General features: G+C 52.3%; 1 protein-coding gene across 1 annotated transcript in view; it reads right to left on the bottom strand.

Moving 5' to 3' along the window:
* Nucleotides 1–203: 203 nt before the first annotated feature.
* Nucleotides 204–20,780, bottom strand: part of CORO2B (coronin 2B) — a 139,870-nt gene continuing 119,293 nt past the window's right edge. Inside the window, exons 4-12 of the mRNA XM_027123446.1 lie at nucleotides 14,251–14,400; nucleotides 13,427–13,591; nucleotides 11,416–11,532; nucleotides 11,180–11,284; nucleotides 10,558–10,654; nucleotides 6,870–6,982; nucleotides 6,461–6,551; nucleotides 6,115–6,254; nucleotides 204–2,168 (exon numbers count right to left, since the gene is read on the bottom strand). Of these exons, the coding sequence (XP_026979247.1) occupies nucleotides 2,037–2,168; nucleotides 6,115–6,254; nucleotides 6,461–6,551; nucleotides 6,870–6,982; nucleotides 10,558–10,654; nucleotides 11,180–11,284; nucleotides 11,416–11,532; nucleotides 13,427–13,591; nucleotides 14,251–14,400 (1,110 nt within the window). The 3' untranslated portion in view covers nucleotides 204–2,036. The remainder of the gene's footprint in view (nucleotides 2,169–6,114; nucleotides 6,255–6,460; nucleotides 6,552–6,869; nucleotides 6,983–10,557; nucleotides 10,655–11,179; nucleotides 11,285–11,415; nucleotides 11,533–13,426; nucleotides 13,592–14,250; nucleotides 14,401–20,780) is intronic.

Here is a 20,780-nt window from a genome sequence, read left to right as displayed (position 1 = left end):
TCTGGCGCCGTACGTCCACAGGGCTGACGTTCAGAAGCCTTGCTGTAGATGGATGAAAGTGTGAAATGGCATCTGTAGACACGGATGTGATTTGTTGTTCCACTAAAGCAGAGGAGCTGTGGCCGGGGAGCTGACCGTCAAGATACCATGGTGACCAAGAGCAGGAACCTCCCAGGTTAAATGAGCTGGCCGTGCCCGGGTCCGACAAGTTGAAAACATTTTATTTCAATTCTATCCTCAGGAGGCAGCATAAATAATCACAGAAGACCACAGAGGTCAGGGGGGAAGAAAAAAAAGCTTCAGAAGTGTGGGGAAGAGGAGATGTAAGCTTACACCGTCTAGCTGCGGGGTCTGGGGGGTGAGGAGACCCTGCTTTAGCTGGCCGAGAGGGTGGAAGGCTCTTGGGGGAAAAGCCCGAGGGGTCAGGGGGGCTTTCCCTGCCTAGGTCACTGGGGGGGCTTAGGGAGCCCCGCCTGTGTGGATGGATGCTGTGCAGGGCGGCCGTGGGACAAGCAGTGTGGGGCACAATGCATCTAGTAGGTCCTAGCTCATGAGAGAGAAGAGTGGACACCCACTTCCTGGTGCCCAGGCCAGACCTCACCCCTAAACTGTGACTTTTCTAAGAACAGTGTTCATGGACTCCATAGGTAGTGACAAATGAAGGAGAAAAAGAGGAAAAAAAGAAAATTGTAGAAGACCAAGTGAAATGTGGCATCTCCCTGGGCCCTGTGACCCTGGGCTGCTTTTCAGTTTATCTGCAAAATGGGGAGGATGCTCCCTTCCTCTGGGAGCTGAGATGAGGCTCAAATGGGATCCTAAGTGTCGAAGGGCTGTGTAAACTTTAAAGTGCTACACCCACGTGAGGGGCTGTGGTCATCCTACAACTGTTAAGGCTGACCGTGACTGAGAGAGCAGGGCCGAGACATGCACACAGAGCGGCCCCCGGAGCCAGCCGGCCCCTGCTCGGCCTCCCCAGGGCCAGCTCCACCCTTCTCAGCCTCAGCCTCCAGGAGGAAGAGGCCTCATCTCAGAGGGAGTCCCCTGGGGGGTGGGAGCAGAAGGTGGGGGCCGGGAGGACGTAGGGACACTGAGTGTGAGGGGCCTCGACTGGGCAGTGAGACACATTGGCACTACTGGTGTTGGGAGGCTCCCAGTCTTCTCCTCCACGGAGACTTGGGCCCTGGTGATGCCCCCGTGGGATTGGCATCTTGATGCAGTGGGAAGGGTCCGGGCCTGAGGTCTGCACACCACTGGTCCTGGTCCTGGGTCCACTGTTCATCTGCTGGGTGACTTAGTCAAGCCACTACCCCATTGCAACCCTCAGTTCTGTCACTTGTACCCTGCCTGCTTCACAAAGTCAATGGGAGAAGGGTGTTGCCAGAGCTTTGAAGAGCCTCAGGGGAAAGCAAGGGGGCATTATGGCCTTGGCGAGCGATCCTCTTAATTCCCTGAAGATAAGAGAGAGGGGGCAAGAGACAGGAAGGAGTTGGGCTGCTCGCAACCCTTGTCAGGTGAGTGGGCTTCCAGGGCTGCGGGGCGGGGGCGGGGGGGGGGGGGGAGGGGGGGGATGGGAGGGAGAACAGCTGATGCCGGCAATCCAGCCCTTACTGTGCGTCCATCAGGGCCACTGTGAGCCCCAGCAGGGAGCACGGAGATGTCCTGGCAGCCCCCTTTGCAGGGGAAAAGTTCAACCTCTAAGTCTCCTGGGGTCCTGGCTTCCCCCTCCGCTCCCTGGTCCATTGAGGGCACCCCTCGGGGAGTCCGAGGTCTTTGCCAGCCAAGGGGAAGCCGAGGCTCCTGGGGTGGCAGGGGAAGGGGCTGCCGGCCTGGGTCTCCGGGAGAGGCTGGGGGCTGTTGTTAGCGTGAGGTCGACAGGTCAAAGGTCAGCTTCCAGTTCTTGAGGTGGCAGGTGGGGTCCTCAGGCACTCCCCCAGCTCCAGTCCTGGTTCTGTCTCTGGGGTCACCGGAGAATGGGAAGTGAAGGGACGAGTAGAAACAACGGAGAGATCGGCTTAGAAAGCAGCCCGGCCGGGGAGCTAACAGTTCTTGGGGCTGTTGCGCAAGTTTTTCAGCTCCAGCTGCAGCTGCCGAATGCGGATGTCCTTCTGGGCCAGCTCCTCCTTCAACCTCCGAATCTCATCCTGCTGCCGGAAGAACATCCGGAGGAGCTGGGGTGGGCGAGAGAGGGGGCCGGTGAGCCGAAGAGAGCAGGGGAGAAGGTGACACTTCCAGGGGGCACCCAGACCCCCAGCTCCACCCCCACGCCCCTTGCAGCCGCGGTCCTCCTGGCCCAGGCCTCCCACCCCTCCCCCGTGCCGGTGTCCCAGGTGACTCAGGTCGCTGCCGCTCTCCCTTCTCCAGATTCAGCTCATGGCTCCCACCCACGTCCACCCCCAGCCCGCACCGTGAGGCAGAGAAGAAAAGCTCTGGCATATGCAGACCCGCCTCGGGCACTGATCCAGGGTCACTGAAGAAGGGATGAGTCCACACAGGCCAGTTTTCCAATATCCCAAGCTCACCCTTTTAGGGCTTCAAACCGAATACTTCATTTACCTCCCACTCGGAATAGAAAGCTTTCTAAAATGTTCTGCATCCTTCTCTTCTTAACGAAGCTCAGGATACAGAATGGAATCCAGCTTTTTTTCCTGCTGACAGGGGACTAGCACGGCGCACCAAAGTCTGCACCAGCCATCGCTGGAGTGGCCACGAGCAAAGCATGGGAATCTGACAGACCCTCGCTTAGATGGCTCCCTGGATTAACCAGCCTCTCCATTTCCTCCATAAAACAGACTGACTGACGCCCGCAAAACGCAGCCTCCACAGGCTCCTGGAGGACCCCACACACTTGAGCTGAAAGTTACCAATAAGCAGTCGCGTTGGTCCTCAAACTGCCTACTGTGAGTTGCATCTGTTTTTGTATAATGATTGCACAGTTTAATTAAATATGACATAAACTGATGAAATAGGAATACAAAAAGAGAGTTGCTGTTTCCATAAAAACTAAGTTGAATGCATTTGAGAATCTTGAAGAAGGGTGTGCTAAGAAAGTTGTTACTGAATTAGGTGTGGATGACATACACATAAAAGATGGGGAATATTCTATATCTTGATTGTATGGTAGTGGTCACCCAGCTGTAGGCATATGTCAAAACTCATGGAACTGTACACTACAAAGGATGAATTTTACCGTAGGTCAATTACACCTCAATAAACCTGTCTTAAAAAAAAACCCGGGGGACTTCCCTGGTGGTCCAGTGGCTAAGACTCCACGCTCCCAATGCAGGGGGCATGGGTTCAATCCCTGGTCAGGGAACTAGATCCCACACACCACAACTAAGAGTTCGCATGCTGCAACAAAGATCCCACATGCCATAACTAAGACCCAGAGCAGCCAAATAAATAAATAAATATTAAAAAAAAAACTGGGGAAAACTTTGAAAAAACAAGGGCTTTGTTTTCAGATTGATTTTAAGCTCCCCTTAAAAGAAACTGAAACTGGAAACTGGAGTTAAAGTGTGATTTATTTGACAAAGACATAGCAGATCCCAACTGGGACGTCCTCAAAGAAGAGGTCTTGGTCCTACATCAAAACGTGTGGAATGAATGTATATGTTTTACATTTAAATGAAAATAAATTGTTTAAAGAATATATATATGTCATTTTTGTGATTCTTTCCTTTAACTGACTTTTTGTTTTCATTAACCAACAAACCAGTCCTGGTTACATCTGTTCACAGGGATGCTGTGGTGTTTGCCCTGCACTAAGTGATTCTATGCACTCCTGTGCCTTCCAAGTTCTCAAAGTTTCTTTGTATAATTTTTTGGATCTACTTTTGTTTAAAAAACAGATTTACTGAAGTGTAATTCATGTACCGTAAATTTCACTCATTTTAAGTCAATTCGGTGAGTTTTAGTAAAATTACAGAGCTGTACAATGATGTCTTCTCCCCTGTGTCAAGCTACCTGTTGTCTCTTCACACTTAGACCCATGTGTCTACTGTTCACAGCCCCATTATCTTATTGGTTGCTTCCAGTCTTCTGTGATGATTAAAACTGTGGGTAAAACCAGAGTAACAGACTCTGAGCAATTTTTTTTTCCCCAAGAAGCAAAGTATCCAGGCTGTAGTGTAGAGAGATTGTGGCATCTGTGCTGTCTGCTCAGAGACCCTTTAAAATATTTCTCCAGGTCCTCCATTCTGATACAGACAAGTCCATAGCTAAAGGTTACTCATTGTAACTGCTATTCACCCTGCCTTCTCCACACCCAGTACTAGAACCAACTTCAGGTTCTTGTTATGGCCCTGGGCTATCGCAGCAATTCAACTACGTCTACCTTCTCAAGGTACTTAAAAGAAAAAAAAATTTTTTTTTAATGGAAAACAAGAACAAGTACCCATCATCCATTTTCAGGAAATAACATGCAAGCACTCTTCTTCTTCTTTTTTTTTTTTTAACTTTTTGGCCGTTCCACGTCGCATGCGGGATCTTAGTTCCCTGACCAGGGATCGAACCTGCACCCCCTGCACTGGAAGCACGGAGTCTTAACCGCTGGACCACCAGGGAAGTCCCCATGTGACCACTCTTGCTTCGGCTTTACTCTTACCTACTTCCCCTGTACCACCCTCCTCGCGATTATTTTGAGCAAATCCCATTGATCACACGGTCTCATCCAGCCTTAGAAATCTGAACATCCCTCTATAATGGCAGATAAACATATTTTATAGCAATTATCAATTTACCTGCCAGTTTCACCTTTAAGACTGTGAGGTCCCAGAGGTTAGGAATGGTCTTACTTTTATGAATAACAGCGATAATTATAAGTTGGTGTGACAAGAAATCCTGTAAGATGGCCCCACGTTATCCTCTCCTTTCATGGGTAGACGGGGCCTAGTAACTTGCTTCAAATGAATAGAATATAGAGGACATGACAGTATGTCATTTGCAAGGGGAGTTGACAAAAAGACTGTGGCTTCCATCCTGGACACCCTCTCTTCCTCACTGCCATGCTGTGAGCAGCCCTGTGGAGAGGTCCATATCGCAAGGACCTGAGGGAGGTATCCGGCCGACAACCCTTGAGGGACTGAGACCCTTAGTCCAATGACCTGTGAGGAAGTAAGTCTTGCCGGCCACCAAGTGAGTGAACCTGGAAGCAGATCCTTCCACAGGTGAGTCTTCAGATGCGACTGCAGCCCTGTCTGATGGTTCACACCCTCATGAGAGACCTCGAGCTGCGCGCACCCACAGATACTATGAGATAATAAATGTTTGGGGTTTAAGTCCCTAAGTCTTGGGGTAATTTGCTACATGGTAATCGAGAGCTAATACAGTTAGCCTCGTTATGCATTTAACGTGAGCAGGAAGAGTGCTAGATACTTAGCAATGGTCTCTTTAATGCTCACGGCATCTCATAGCCCCGTTTTACCATGAGGAAATGGACTTAGGGAAGTCAGGAAACATGTTCAGGCACAGCCAGGAATTGAGAGGGCCAGGATCCAAATGCAGGTGGGTCCCTGCCGCCATCTCCACCGCAGCTGCATCAAGCCCAGGGCCTGGCACACGGTGGGCATTCCATGAATCCTGGCTGAGCTGAACTACGCTGGTGCCAGGGACCGAGGGTGTGGCTGGAAGGAGAGGCCTCTGGGGGGCGTGGACAAGGCCCAGCTCCGGTTACCCCTGATGAGCTGCTCCCTTTCCAAATGGTACAAAGAGTACTTTCATCAACACGCAGCCTCTTCCACAAAAACAGGAAATCATCAGACCCTGCTGCTGCTGCCATGCCAGGGAGGAAAGCAGTGCTGTAATGCATGAGGCTGGCTTTCCCCATGAGTCAGGAATTTATAACTCCAGATGACAGCCACATTCTGAAATGGATTCACGAGGGGACACGTAACTCTGGGTTCGCGGGTTTGAGGGGCATCAGTATCCCTACCGTAGCCCAGCCTCTAGTTATTGGGGTCAGAGGCAACGGAAGCCAACAGCAGGCTACTTATGGTATTTGTCAGAGAAAGAAAAATGCCCCAGAACGGAGCTAGCTTAAAGGCCTGAAGCCCATAATTGAAATGCAGAGGTCTCGCTCTGCCAGGATGTGTGGCAGCAATAACTTATATTCCTTACCTCATTCTCTGTCCTGGGTGGGACATTTTCTAATAAATCTATTCCGTTGACCACAACGCTCTTCTTTTCTTTGATGGGAGCCTTGAATACCATTTTGGGGGACTTCTTATAGCCTTCTTTCAAAGACATCAGCACAGGATCTAAGAAAGGCAAGGGACGTGTTCTCACCGACAGTTCCATTGACTGTCAAGTGATGGTGGCTCTCACTGAACACCATGCCCGACAGTCGGCTGAGTGTGAGGGCAAGTTCAATTAGGAGGATATGCAAGGGGAAGGGGGTGGGCTAGACCGAATGCCAAGGTTGCAGTCTCCTAGCCTCTTCTGGGAAGCCCACCCCTTGCGGTACCTCGGTTGATGCCTCCCAGCCACTCATCGGGGGTCAGGGCTGGCTCTGTGCCCGGCGTCATGGGGTAAATGTCTTCCTGGTAGGAATCCGACTGCAGCGGGGGAAGCAGAAGAGTGGACAGATGGGGGGCTGCTGAGAAAGCCCGTGCTCTCCAGTCAGATTCTCCTCTTTGCTGACGTCCAACCGCATACCTGCTGCCCTGTCTCCGGCCTTTGTACTCACAGTGTCTCCCATTTGGAATTCCCACCTTAGCCAGCCAAACTGTCCTCACCTTAGAACGGCCTCCATCCCCCACCCCAATCCACAGGAAAAGGGCTCCTTCTTCCGGGCTCCGCCAGGCTTACAGTCAGTGGCGAGAAAGCTAGGCTTCAATGCCGGGGCCCTTTGGAACCAGCCCAGCCCCACTCACCCTCCGGGGCACGATCATGGAGATAGGCTCAATCAGGCCCTTGAGAGTCACCAGCTTGTAGAATCGGAACACCTCGCAGGCAGACACATCCAGCCCGTGCTTGGGCATAACCCCTGTGGACAGGCATACATACGGCTACATGGGGTCCCGAGAATCCCCCCTCATCGCCCCTCCTTCCTGATGACCTTGGCCAGGGGAAAGGCACAGGTGGAGGGCACTAGGTTTGGAGGCAATGACCCATACAGTAGACAGGAGGGGGCTGGGGGCTTCCTGAGTCAGGCTCTGTCTCTGGGTGGTAACTTCTCAAATAAGCCCCGTGGGCCGGACCTGCCTCACCAAGGGGCACGCTATAGATTTGGGGCCTTTGAGAACTGGAAGGGGCTGCAGAACTATTTGAATCTAATCCATTCTTTTTACAGATGAGACTGTATAAGCCACAGAGACCATCACCTTCTGAAATGAACTGGTTTCCCGAAGCCTCTGTGCCCCCAGTCTTCAGAGAGAAAGAAGGAGGGAGAAAGCTTTCCCCGTGCACCCCAGAGGTTTACACGCAGCCCAAGACTGCCGTTCCGTCATGTGTCTGATAGGATCGACAGAGGTGCGTGTGTGCATGTATGTCTGCGTGGGCACCAGATACAACATCCCTAACAGCTGCATCATCTGAACACCGGCTGGGGCAGCAGTGCAGTGTGGGGTTAGGAACACAAGCTTTGGGGTGGGACAGAATCCTGGGTCTGAATCCCGACTCTCCCCTCTTTCTGGCCAGGAGTCCTTGGGCAAATCACTGCTCTCTGAGCTCCAGCTTCCCTGGTGGCCTAGAGGAGTCCAGTAGTGGCCCCTCACGAGATGGTTGGGGGACTGAGTGCGAAGATGCTTGTTAACTGCCCGGCAGTGATGTGCACAGATAACATTAGTTTCTTTCTCCAGGATGTGAATATGAGTTAAGGTTCTACCTCTCCTCGGCTGGAGCAGAAGGCTGCTCTTCCAGAGAAGGGAATTCCAGGAGCTGGAGGGAAGTGGCATCATGGTACCAAGTGAAGCCAGCAGACTTGGGTTTGAATCCTGGCTCTGCCACTTAGGAGCTACGTGACCTGCCTGGGGTGAGTGACAAAGCCACTTGGAACCTACGAAAGGTGCCTGGCTCGTGGCAAATGCTCAACAGTGGCCACAGGTGAGGAGGACAAGGAGAAATAGCTATCCTCAGTTGCCCCTCCCTCCTCCCCACGTCCTGCTGACCCAACTTTCTTTTTTTTTTGCGGTACGCGGGCCTCTCACTGTTGTGGCCTCTCCCGTCGTGGAGCGCAGGCTCAGCGGCCATGGCTCACGGGCCCAGCTGCTCCGCGGCATGTGGGATCTTCCCGGACCGGGGCACGAGCCCGTGTCCCCTGCATCGGCAGGCGGACTCTCAACCACTGCGCCACCAGGGAAGCCCTGACCCAACTTTCTAAACATCTCCTGGATCCATCCTCATCTCCTCATCTCCATGCCATCCCCCTAGTTACCATTCTCTCTTGCCTAGAAGTCCACAGGGGCCTCCTAACTGGTCTCTCTGCCTCCCTCCTGCCCTTTCAAGATCCAGTCTCCCTACAGAAGCCAGAGCAATCTTAAACCAACCTTTCAGATCACATCACACGGTCCCACTCCCACCTACCCATCCACCCAAGAAAAAGAAAATTCTACGAGTTCCCGGTGAAATCCCAACTCCTTCCCCTGGGTGATGGTTAATGTCGGTGGGCCCAGTAAAGTAGATGGCCCTCCCCAATGTGGGTGGGCATCTTCCAACCCATCGCAGGACTGAACAGAACAAAGGCCAGAGGAAGGAGGAATTTGCCCTTTTTTCTCTGCCTCGCTGCTTGAGCTGGGACGTCTCATCTCATCCCCTGCCCTTGGACTGGGAGTCACACCATCGGCTCCCTGGGGTCTCAGGCCTTCAGACTTGAGCTGGATTATACCACTGGCTTTCCTGGGCCTCCAACTTGCAGAGGGAAGATTGTGAGACTTCGCAGCCTCCATAATCACGTGAACCAAATCCTTGCAATTCCCCTTTTATAAATATACTTGGTCGTTTCTCTGGAGAGCTCTAATATACCCTGTCTAATGCATCCCATGGGAGCTGGCCCCTGCACATCTCTCCAGCTCAATCCCCTAACACTTACCCATCTTCCGCATGTTTATGCTTAGCCACACTCACCTCCCTTCTGCTCCTAGAACATGCCAGGCTCTTTCTGGCCTCAGGGCCTTTGCACTACCTGTTCTTTCTGCTGGCACTACTCTTCCCCTTTCCTGCCTTTCGGATCTCAGTTTAAAATGTCACCTCCGCAGCAAGGCTTCCCCCGACCACCTGGTCTAAAACAGCCCCCGTCACTCTCTGTTCTATTACCCCATCTGATTCTCTTCTTAGAACTTACTACCATCCAATATTTTCCTTACTTATTTGTTTACTGTCTGTCTGTCCCTCAGTGGGATGTGAGTGAGGCTGTGTTCTGTTTTATTTATCACTTTACCCCTGGACTAGTCCAGGGTCTGGCACACAGCTGGTACCCAGTACATGTTTGTTGAATGACTACAGGAAGGAACAGGAGCCAAGTACTCTGCCAGGTGTTTTGTATACATGATCTCTAAGCTTTACAACAGCCCTTCAAGGTAGGTTTAATTATCCCCATTTTACAGACGAGGAAACTGGGACACAGAGGGGTTAGGGACACAGTCCCTAACCAGAATATAAACCTAGTTTGGACTCCAAAGTCCAGGCTGCTTTTTATACTATTTGATGATGGGGTGACAGCGAGGGAGGTGGGGATGACAGAGCCCTGGCGAAGGGTGAAGTCAGTGGAATGGTCATTCGGACCTCAGGCATATCTCTGGGCCTCCATTTTGCTGCTGGTCCCTGAGAGGGGTCCTTGGGCCCCCCCAGCCCTGATGTCTCTGAAGCTGGCCCTCAGGCCGTGTCCATAATCCCAGATCCTCAGAGGGACAAAACCAGACCCAAATTCTAGGGAGAGGAGGGAACAGATCCCTGAAGAGATTCCTTCCTCTGGGTGATTTGGACCCCAAATGGGGGACTGCTGAATCGGATGCACTGCCAGTGTGAGTCACTGGGCATGAAGATTTCATTGTAAGGCTTTAGCGGTGGGAGAGTGTAGGGCGTGAAGGACGGACTCACTATACTCGTCAATCCTGGAGCCCTCTATGGGATTTGCCTGAGAACCTGGGGATGCAGTGAGGGGGACACCCTGGAATTCCTCCTGTCTTCTCAGGCAAGGACAGAGCTGCTTTGGGGGACTGAGGGTCCTGACTTCCCAGAGGCTTCAGGAAGGGACATGCTCCTGGACCCCGTTCTGACCTTTAGTTACTGAACCTCCTCCCACCATGTCAGAACAACAATGGGCTTTGGCCTCCGCATCTGCAAATGGGAATGAAGGTACCGCGCACACTCCTGAGGCTGCTGATGGCCAGCGATGACGGAGCACACCAAGCCCCATGGGGTGACGGAGCCGGTCTTCAGGCTGGCTGAAGGAGGGCGGGCTGACCTTCACAGGACAGCACCCAGAGGTTCCATTCTGACCTGCCCACGAGCCGTGGCCTTCTGAGTCTGACTTTTCATTTTGGGGGCAGGGTGGCCCGAAAGCCAAATTCCAGTGTCTCCTTCTACAGCCTAACAACCGCAAGAGCCCCCGGACCCCCTTACCGAGGCCTTTCTGCGGGGCTGGGGAGCGGAACTCCATGAGGTAACTCAGGTAGGGCTTCTCGGTGCTGATCTCGTAGTATCTGATGTTTCCATCTCCCTAGGGGCCGGGTGTGGGGAGGGAGGTGAGGAAGGAAGAGAGGAAGGGGCGGGCTCAGCAGGTCCTGGTCCAGCGGGCTGCTGAAAAGAGCCTCTGCCATGCCTCCGAGGTGGTCAAAAGACCCAGGAGGCCTGGCCTCTAGGCCCCCAGTAGGGGACTTGCTGGGGGCGGTGGGGGGGAGGTCAGGTGCTGTGCGCGTGCGTGCACGGTCACGGGCCTACAGACAGACTTTCTAACAAGATCTCCTGGCAGATGCCTCCAATCCCATCATTAGGGATGATTCACGTCAGGCTCTGATCCTTATTCCCAAGTCAAACCCCACTCCAATCCACCCCTGAAGGAATTCTCAGTCACTGACACCTCAACAGAATGAGTGTCCGACTTGACGGTAGGTTTTGACCCATGTTGGGTCAGGGGAAGGGCAGGGAGGCTAGGCTCTTCTTGGGAGGTAGGGCAGGAGCGGGGGCCCAATGGGGGCAGGGGTCTCCCACAGCCTGTCCCTGTCCCTCCCCCATCTTCTCCTACCTTTCCAGCCAGGTAGAGCATGTGTGTGTCGGCGTCGTAGAAGGGGAACAGGAGGCCGGAGAGCCCATCGATTTCCTCCTCGATCAGGGGCATGGACAGGTCCTCCTGCGGGCCGGGGGCCAGGATCAGCCCGTATCCAGGCAGGATGGTACCTCGCCTTCCCCAATCCCAGCAAAGCCCCTGGAGTAACAACGCTTTGACGTTGCCCCACCCGCTCCGGCCTCCCTGCGGCTGACCTGGTCCCAGAGGGCGATCTGTCTCGTGTTCCACCTGGAGACCCCCGTCGTGAGAAGCCGCTTCATGTTTCCCAGGAAGACCACCCGGTTCACTCTGTGGTTTTTGCAGTTCGCCTCCTGGCAGGGACAGAGAGCTGGTGAGCCAGGCCCCAGACAATAGGGTGCTGGACTGGGCTGCCTGGTGGCCCCCAAACATACGTCCATGTCTTAATCCCCGGAACCTCTGGGTCATCCACGGGGGCCCTAAATGCCACCACAAGTGTCCTTATTTAGAAGAGAGAGGTAAAAGGAGATTCCACAGACGCAGAAAGGAGAAGGCAGTGTGACCACGGAGGCAGAGATTGCAGAGGTGAGGCCACAAGCCAAGGAAGCCACCAGAAGCCGGAAGAGACCATGAAGGCTTCTCCCCTAGAGCCGCCGGAGGGAGCCAGACTTCCGGCCTCCAGAACTGTGAGAGGATCAGTTTCTGTTGTTGTAAGGCACATCGCTTGTGGTAGCTTGTCACAGCAGCCACAGGAAATGACTACAGGTGCTGTGGGGCAATGGAGGCCGGGGACCAAGAAACCAGGCCTCGCTGCCAGGTCCCAGAGCGGATGGGGGATAGGGAAGGAGGGAACTAACTGGACCAAGTCCCAGGCAGGGCCTGAGCTGGGCTGGGTGCCAGGTGCTCTCACCAAGGCATCTCTGAACTGTCACAACAATACCTACTGCAAGGACTCTCTGAGGATGGAGATCTCGAGGTTCAGGAGGCCGGGGACTCATGCTGGTTCACTGCAGGGTGACTCACTTCACCGGGGGCTCCTTCTAACTGGGCCATCCTCTGCCTTCTCTCCTGCCTCTGGACTTATGACACCTCCTTTCCCTCCTAACACATGGCGGCCCCTTGCCAGGATGAGTCAGCGTGAGGCAGGACCCAGAGGCTGATGGAGCAGTGCAGAGACCCAGGCTGGCGTCACTCGCTCTGGATTTTAGTTCCAAGTTCTGCCGAAAAAGTGTAACCCTGGAGGAGTCCCTCATCCTCTCCGGGCATGTGTCCACATCTGTGAGAAGGAGGTTGGGGTCTCTGCTCTCTTACATCTTTTCTGCTTGGCATGGGCTCTGGGGTCCAACTGTCCGGGTTTGAATTCTAGCTCCTCCTGTAACTGTGAGAATCAGGTCAGCCCCTCTCCAAGGGGCAGCGTTGCCATGTGGGAAATGGGAAGAGTAACAGTACCCACCTCAGAGGATTAAATGAAGGGACGGTGGGGAGCCCCTGGCACAGTGCCTGCCACACAATGAGCTCTGAGTAAATGGTGGCTAATACTAACGACACTAATAACTACGGTGATTATTGTTTGTAGTAGTAGATGACATTCTGGTCCTGCAATATTGGCTTTTTCCAAGATAAACACAACCAGGTCACGCACCAATCTTTCTTGTGTTAGGAGGTAAACCTCAGATTTCATCCAAATTTTCCATCCCATCTAGCTCCATGACTGGCACACAGTAGGTGCTCAAGAAATGTAAATTTCTTACTCCCAAATGACATCTAATCCCTTCCTCAGAGTTAAGACTCAGAGTCAAAGACCAACACTGGAGCTAAGTTCACCATCCACCTCCCCTCTTGGAGCTGTCCCTGGGACTGACACCCCGAGCCGCTTTCTCCAGGCTCGTCCCATGCAGGTGGCTGGGCAGTGAGTCCAAAGTCCCCTCCTCCTGTGCCTACGATGGTCAACACCCAGGGATTCATGCGCTGAAGTTACCAGTTTGGCCCCCAGAACAGGCAGAAGAATCACATCTGGGGAGAGGGGTGGAGTCTGTGGGAAGGCTACTGAGGTCCCTCCGCTTCCAGAACAAGGCAGGGCTCCTATGAGCAGAGAAGAGCCCAGAACAGATGGGGTGGTCCCCAGAGGTGCAGGCCAGGTGCTCGGGAGAGGGGAGCTGGCACAGCCTTTCCCTCCAGGGCCGGCTGAAAGCAGAGCCCTGGGTCCCAATACCTTTCCTTCCCCTGGAGAAAGATGCGGGGCTTCACCTGCAGAACGCGGCCGGAGCGGGGCTCGATCACACGCAGTTTCTTGTCCTTGCACGTGGTGGTAAGCAGGCTGCCGTCAGTGTTGAAGGACATGCAGAGGATCACGTCCGAGTGGCAGTCTATCATCTTCACCGGTTCGCCCACGTCCAGGTTCCAGATGAGGACCTGGGAGGGCGGATACACAGGAGGCGGGCTCAGCCCTGCTGCCGCTGGCACGGGGTGGCTGTCCCCAGCCTGCACCCGATGGCCCTGGGAGAGACGCCCCATGCGGGGTTGGATGTGCTGGGATGAGGGATGGTGTCGGTGGGTTCTATATCAAAGGCTGATGTGTCCCTGTCACACAAATCCACAACTATCCTTGGGCAGATCCCAGCCCCAGCCTGGGCTCGGTTTCTGCTTCTAGCAAGAAGCGTGAGTGTTCCTGGCCAGGTTCCACTGGCCGGCACACCTCTTTTGAGGGCATGCCTGGGGGTAGGGGCTGGGGCTCCATTCTCCCCACCAGCAGCTTTGGATGCTTCTTTTTTCTACTAGGAGGGCAGCAGCTACTTCTTGGTTAAGAAGTGACCAGGCAGAGAGTGTGGGCACGGAGTGGGCATTCTTCTCCAATGTACCAGTGCCTCCAGCCTCTGTGAACCCCAGGAATGACGGGCGCACAGAAGATGCTCAGCTGTGTTGTTGAACGAGCGAATGAATGGATGTGACAATACTGGTTAACAGGCTCGGGAAAGTAACAGTGCTCCCTACAGGCCCCCCAAAGTGCCTCTCTCTCTCCCTCCACTTCCCTGCCGAGTCGGCTCTGGCCACAGTGCCCACCAGCTGCCCACCTTGTAGTCGTAGCCAGCACTGAACAGGATGTTGTTGGTGGTAGGGTGCCACTCGACCAGCCCCACGCGCCGGCTGTGCCCATGCAGCTCCAGAAGAGCCTCCGTCATGTTCCGCTTTAGCCCGCCCTCGGGGATCTCCCAGATCCGCACCTGCAGAGGGGAAGGAGGGCCTGGGCTGGCTGGGCAGGGCCAGGAGAAGCCCCTGCTGCCCTCTTCCTCAGACACCAGGCTTTCGGAGATCTGCCTAGTAAGGTATCTCCTGGCCAGGGTGGTGGGCAGAGCCCGACAGGCCTGAGGGGGAGGTTGCAGGGTGTGGCTAGAGAGAAAAGAGACCATCTCCTCTGTGCCTTTGGGAGGGTTTCCTCCAAGAAGCCTCTGCAGACCTTGGCGACTGTTCTTACTGGATATCGTGATTCTTATTGTCTAGCCAGGCCCAGAGGATCACACAGGGAGCAGCTTTTAGCAAGTGCTGTATTCAAAGCCTATCTCTGCTTCCCTTCCACACCCTTGTAATAGTGCCTTCAGCCCCAGCGCCTCTGTTTGTACCACATGGCCTGTCCCTCACTCTGTTCCCCACCCGGGATGGACACCTGAGCAGAGGGAAACCCATCTGGGAGACTGGGAGGCCCGGAGTCTCTCCTGAAAGATGATGAACCGAGGGGCAGAGACCGATGAGATGCTGGAGCCTGAGCCGAAAGGATGCAGAGCCTGGATGCAGCTATCATCAGGCTTATGGATGCTGATAAAGAAGCAAAGAAGAGAGAGGAGGGTGCAGCTCATGGAGAGAAGCAATCACGCAGCCCTGGAGAGAGAGAAACTGAGCAATTTCTCTGCGATCTTTGAATAACCCCCTGATTATTTACATCAATGCTGGTAGGCTTCTGTTTCTCAAGCCAAGCATACCCTGCAAGTTTCAACTGTTTCATCTATAAATGGAGCGGGGTGGGGGGAGTCTTTGCCTTGCCTGGCCTACTGGCAGAATAAAATAAGATAGTGGTTGTAAGAGTTTGTAAACTATAAAGTGCTCTAAAGACCTATGGAATTATAGTTCTTGTTATAATTGTTATCATCATCATTAATGCTGTTTATTACGATCTAACTGGGTGGAGAAGAGAAAGCACATGTGACTATAGCTTAGGACACCTTTAACACAAACATTTAGAAAATCTGAACTCCACCCTTGCCAGTAAGGAGAAAAACAGGGAAGACAGCTCTGAGATACCATTTATAATCTTCTAAAATAGCCAACTGAAAGAAAAAACAAAACAAAACAGTATGGACAAGATTATACGGGAACTTATAGATTCAGTTGGTGTTGGTGGTATTACAAATCAGAGTAACTCTGTTTTGGAAGCAATTCGGCAATCTTTAGTAGGAACCATAGAGACATTTGTATTATATTCCTTGATCTAGTAATTTCACGCTTAACATTCAAAATAAGCCCAAATCTCCACGCACGAAGATGTTCATTGCAATACAGAAAATTCAGAAATACTCCAAGTGACCAACATTAGGGCAACAATTTACTATGTTACAGCAATATGGACTATTAGCCATTTGATAATTCTGAAGGCTATGAATAAAGAGGAAAAACATGTTAAAGAAAGCCAAAGGCAGTCCCGAAGACAGGGCAGCAAGGCTGGGAACCAGGGGTACCTCTAAGGGAATTCCCTTGTGGGTTTCCCTTCTTGGTGCTTTACCCTGAGACTGTAGAAATGAGTATTTCCCACATGTTGTGTTCCCCCGAAGACCCAGCTTGGCACATGTAGACCATGGGAGCCTCCAGGTCCAGTCAGGGATTAGGGGTCACCCTTAGGAGTACCATTCTCAGTTTCAAAAACATACTTGAGAAGAAGTTTATAATTAGGGGACAGTTTGAGGTTTTCCTGTCGTCATTGAATGATCTCCTGTGGTTGCTCCAGCTCTCCGGGAAAGCCCAACACTCACATAAGCCTGCATGGTGGCAGGAGCCTGGGGGAGGGAGGTGATGGAAAGGGGGCCCAGCATGCCCTACGGTCTTTCCCCGACAGCCCTGTGCAAGCGCCTTCTGAGATGAGGTCTCGTCTGGAAATGGCAGGGAGGGTGGAGTGGGGACCAAGGTAGATGACTCAGTAGTCACCAATAAGACACTCATTCTTCTTGTCCCCAAATGTTCCAGAGGAAGGTGACCCTTGAAGAGCGGAGACTAATGCTTGTGTTACACACACACACACACACACACACACACTTCATACATACAATACCTCCCCCATCCTCCGCATTTCTTTCTTTTTTACCCAAAGGTATGCTATGACACATGTACTTCTGCAACTTGCTTTTCTCATGTAACAAGTGCTAGTGGGCATTTTTCCACACCACTACACATGGCTCTACCTTATCTTTTTAAGTGGCCAGAGGGACAGCTGTTATGTGGCCATGCCGTGATGGATTTAATCAACTTCTGTTAATGGACACCTGGGCTCTGCCCATTTTTTTCATTGTTACAATTCATTCTATGATGATCAGGCCTGTCATACAGGTTTGTGCATGGCTGTGAGTACTCCTGTAGGACACATGCCCAGAAGTGTTTCACTTTTTTAGTTACTGTAAAATTGTCCTCAAAAGCTGTCCCAGGGACTTCTCTGGTGGTGCAGTGGTTAAGAATCCCCTTGCCAATGCAGGGGACACGGGTTCGAGCCCTGGTCCGGGAAGATCCCACATGCCACGGAGCAACTAAGCCCATGCACACAACTACTGAGCCCATGCAGCTAGAGCGCCTAGAGCCTGTGCTCTGCAACAAGAGAAGCCACCGTGCAATGAGAAGCCTGCTCACTGCAACTAGAGAAAGCCTGCACGCAGCAACGAAGACCCAACGCAGCCAAAAATAAAAAAAATAATTTAATTAAAAAAAAAAGCTGTCCCAGTTTTTACCAGCAGAGTCTGAGAGTGTTTCTTTACCCATGTCTCTAAAACTATACCTTCGAAAACAGGTTTCTGCCCATCAGATCAAAAATGCCATCTCCCTGTTGTTTGGATTTGCATGTCTTTGATTCTTAGAAATACCAGGCATCTTTTTCCGTGTTGATAGGCTACCCTTGTTTACACTTGAGCAGGAAGCTTGAGATGCTTTCAGGGTCAAGGGGACGAAACTTGAAGGAGCAGAAAGGCAGGCCAGCGTGGAGGCATTTGGGGGCAAAGGATCTTGTCTATGGCCAGACAAGTACATACACACGCGAACCCATGTCATTCAGTGTATAAGTGTTGATTAGGAAGGGGAGAAAATCTGGCCTTTGAGAAAATCTTTGAAACTGAAAGTTGAGTCTCATTCATTCCACTCACACCTCTTATGAGCCAGGCCGTGGGATAATGAGGCAATGGGAGGGGCGCTGAGCTTGCCCCATAGCCTGCTCCTGAGCGCACATGGCAGAGAACCTACAGGAGCACAGAGCTGGGGGCCCTGAATCCAGTCTTGGGGGTGACGGGGTGGGAGGGTCAGGAGGCACAGTGTTATTAGAAGAGGGGATGTGACCCACGTTTGAAAAGACAGGCTGGGAATGTGGGGAAGGATGAGACAGAAAAATGACCCCGTGACTGGGTTCAGGCACAGTGGGCAGAGAAGCCGCAGGAGGGTCAGCCCGGCTGGTGTGGGGCAGGCTGGTGGGTGGCAGAGGAGGCCAGAGGCCATGTGTGTCATCCCTGGTTATTGACGTCCCAAGGAATCCTGCTCGGGCTGGGGCTCAGAAGGAAGCCTTTTTCCAGAACAGCCTAATTCCCGAGGAGCCAGCTAACGGAGGCATCCCTGGATGGCATCACGTGCAGGGTAAGGTAGAGAGACACGGGGGAAGCTGTGAAGGGCGGGTCCACTCAGGCTCTAAGCCCACTGACCAGCTGGATGACCTTGGACAAGCCAGTTAAGCTCTCTGAGGTTCAGGATCCTCATCCGGATGATGAATTGAGAGGTACGTACCTTCTAGAGGTGTGTGGGTTGAGCTAAGCTGAGCTTCAGGGTCCTTGTGAGTCTGAGGCTTTCTAGCCATAGGAGCTGATTTGTTGGTGTGACAGCTCTGCCTAGGAACCAAGGGGTAAGCCAAGCGGATGGAGAGGGCAGGCACTGTCTGTGACCAGGCTCAGCCCCCGGACTGGCGCCAAGTCCAGAGGAATGAAGGGCTGCAGCGGGGGAAGCCAAGAGCTGTTTTCACCAATAACTGCTAGAGTTGGGTCTCAAATGGAAAATGTCCCACAGAGAAGGAGAGAGGCGTCTTGCCTCATAACTCCATTTGATTCCAGCCACTTCTCTCCCTGGGCCCCAGTTTTCTCTTCTGCACACTGAGACGGTATTAATCTTCCAAACTTCTCTGCTTTTGACATCATTGAATGTTATCACCGTGGGGGGAAGAGACTAGCTCCGTTTGATCCACCACTACAGCTAACGGTCGGCAGCACGCACGACAGGAGCTCAGAGGAGGAGCTGCAGTTCACAGTGGGCCTAAGTAGCTGGAAAAGGAATTCCAGTCCCTAAATATTCAAGGGATTTGCCGGGAACAAAGAGTGGATGGGTGTGGGAGGAGTGCTATAGATCTGTTCAGAGGTTGCTCTCAGAGAGGTTACTTCAATTCAACAGGAAACCAAACAGAGTCTGCCAAACGGGATTTCTGGAAGGAAGGGGAGGGGAGAAGTGGCAAAAGCGCTTTCTCCAGCAAGCCAGCTGTGCCTGGGACTGTCCCTTTCATAGGTCCTTGGGTCAGAGCCCTGTTTAGTTACATTCAGTTCCAATCAATCCAACGAAATATGCCTACCCCCCTCCCCCGCCCCGGTCACAGTGTTGGCCGCCGGGGGCCAGTCCTTGGTCTCAAGTAGCTCACAGTCTTGTGGGGTTGACAGCAGGCACGTGCAGACAAGGCTAAGCCAGGGCGGCTGAAAGGGACAGTTTATAAAGCTGCAAAACCAAGTGTCCCTGTGCACGGGTGAGGGAGCAGCTGGGCCAAGAGAGTGAGAGCTTTGTGGCCTTACAAGCTCCATTCGCATCCAGGCTCTGACCTTATCGGCTGTGAGACTTCAGCCAACTTATTAGCCTCCCTGAACGTCAGTCTTCCCAACTGTAAGAATAATTACACCTACGTTATAGCTGTTATGAAGACTAAATATATACCCTACGAAGCAGATTACTAAGCACTCTTAGTAATACTTAACAATGCTTGCTTAATATGACATTAAGGATTCTATACGAGTCTTAGATAGGTCAGATTCTAGATGTGATTTCTATTTTTCATCTGTGCTTTGTGGCCCCCTGTGTAGTCAATGAATGTGGTATGAAGTCTGTCTCCATTTTATGGAATGCAAATACATTTCCTCTTTAAAATTATGATGTGATTAGGAAGGTGTCTGGCTGGGTCTCTCTGCTTTCTGATACATTGACGATTGTGGCTGCTAGTGACTTAGGGTCAGGGCCTAGTGAGGGCCTACTCAGCCCCTCTGACAACACTGTTCTAAGGGAAAGAATGCTATGGTTCGGGGAATTGCTTGTTACACAGCTACAGCAAACGAACTACTTATTGTCTGTATCTGATGTACAGGAGCTAAGAGAAGGAGTTCACAGTGGTCCTAAGTAGCTGGGTGAAGCTATGGATTCCAACTCCTTAGTATTTATTTCAAAAACAACCCCGTTTGGAGTAGTGCGGGGAGGAACAGGCAAGTATAAGATATGGTTACTGCCCTCTGATGGCATCCAATTTAGCTGTACTACATTACACAGCCATTGGTCCTAGGATTTCCATCCAACAAATCCACAGAAACACCGCCTGGGGCTGAGATCAGAGCAACTCTCATGTCTCTTCTGTAGTGAGAAGAAAGAAACCGTGAGAGTCTCGCCCAGAGGGTCTTGGAACTCCCACCTCCTCATTTCTTGCCAACTATTCTGTTTACTACTAGAAACTGAGTTTACTGTCACTTACCTAAACAAGAGGTAGAACCTCAAAGTCTACCTTAATGTTATCTTCTGACCACTTAACTGTTTCCCAACATGGGCAACAAATCACTCCTAAGAGAGGGAGGTGAGAGAGGCCACCTGACGGCCCGGAAGGAAGCACGGCTGAGCATCTACTGCTGAGAGTCTTGTGAGGTAGCTGCCAGCAGATTAAATGAAATGGTAAATGTGAGGCTGGACACATGAAAGGATATGTGCTACCTATGATTATTACTATTATCATTAATGACTATTCTTACACAGGTAAGGAAATGAGGCACAGAGAGGTTAGGAAACTTGCCCAGCCAGGAAGTGGGGAGCTGGGATTCAAACTCAGGATTTGAATCAGGCAAACTGCCCTGTTTCTCTCTTCTGAACCCCTGCCCCTGCCCAATCCCTTCCTTCTTCCCTGGATGGACTCTGACAACCTGGAGAGGGCATGGTCTGTCTTTCTGCTCATCTGTTCCAAAAGGGAGGTGCCACTCCCTGGCCTCAAGAATCTAAAACTTACCCCATTTGGGTCACAGACAACCTTCAAGGCTTCCCACTGATGGTCAACTCCTCCATACACGGGTGGGGTCTTTAAATT

The sequence above is a fragment of the Aethalodelphis obliquidens genome, unplaced genomic scaffold, assembly GCF_003676395.1.
Source record: "Aethalodelphis obliquidens isolate GAN/ISIS:26980383/991018 unplaced genomic scaffold, ASM367639v1 scaffold26, whole genome shotgun sequence".
NCBI classification, from domain to species: Eukaryota; Metazoa; Chordata; class Mammalia; order Artiodactyla; family Delphinidae; genus Aethalodelphis; species Aethalodelphis obliquidens.
Note: the sequence above shows the minus strand (reverse complement) of the source record. Positions and strands in the feature narration are given on the sequence as shown.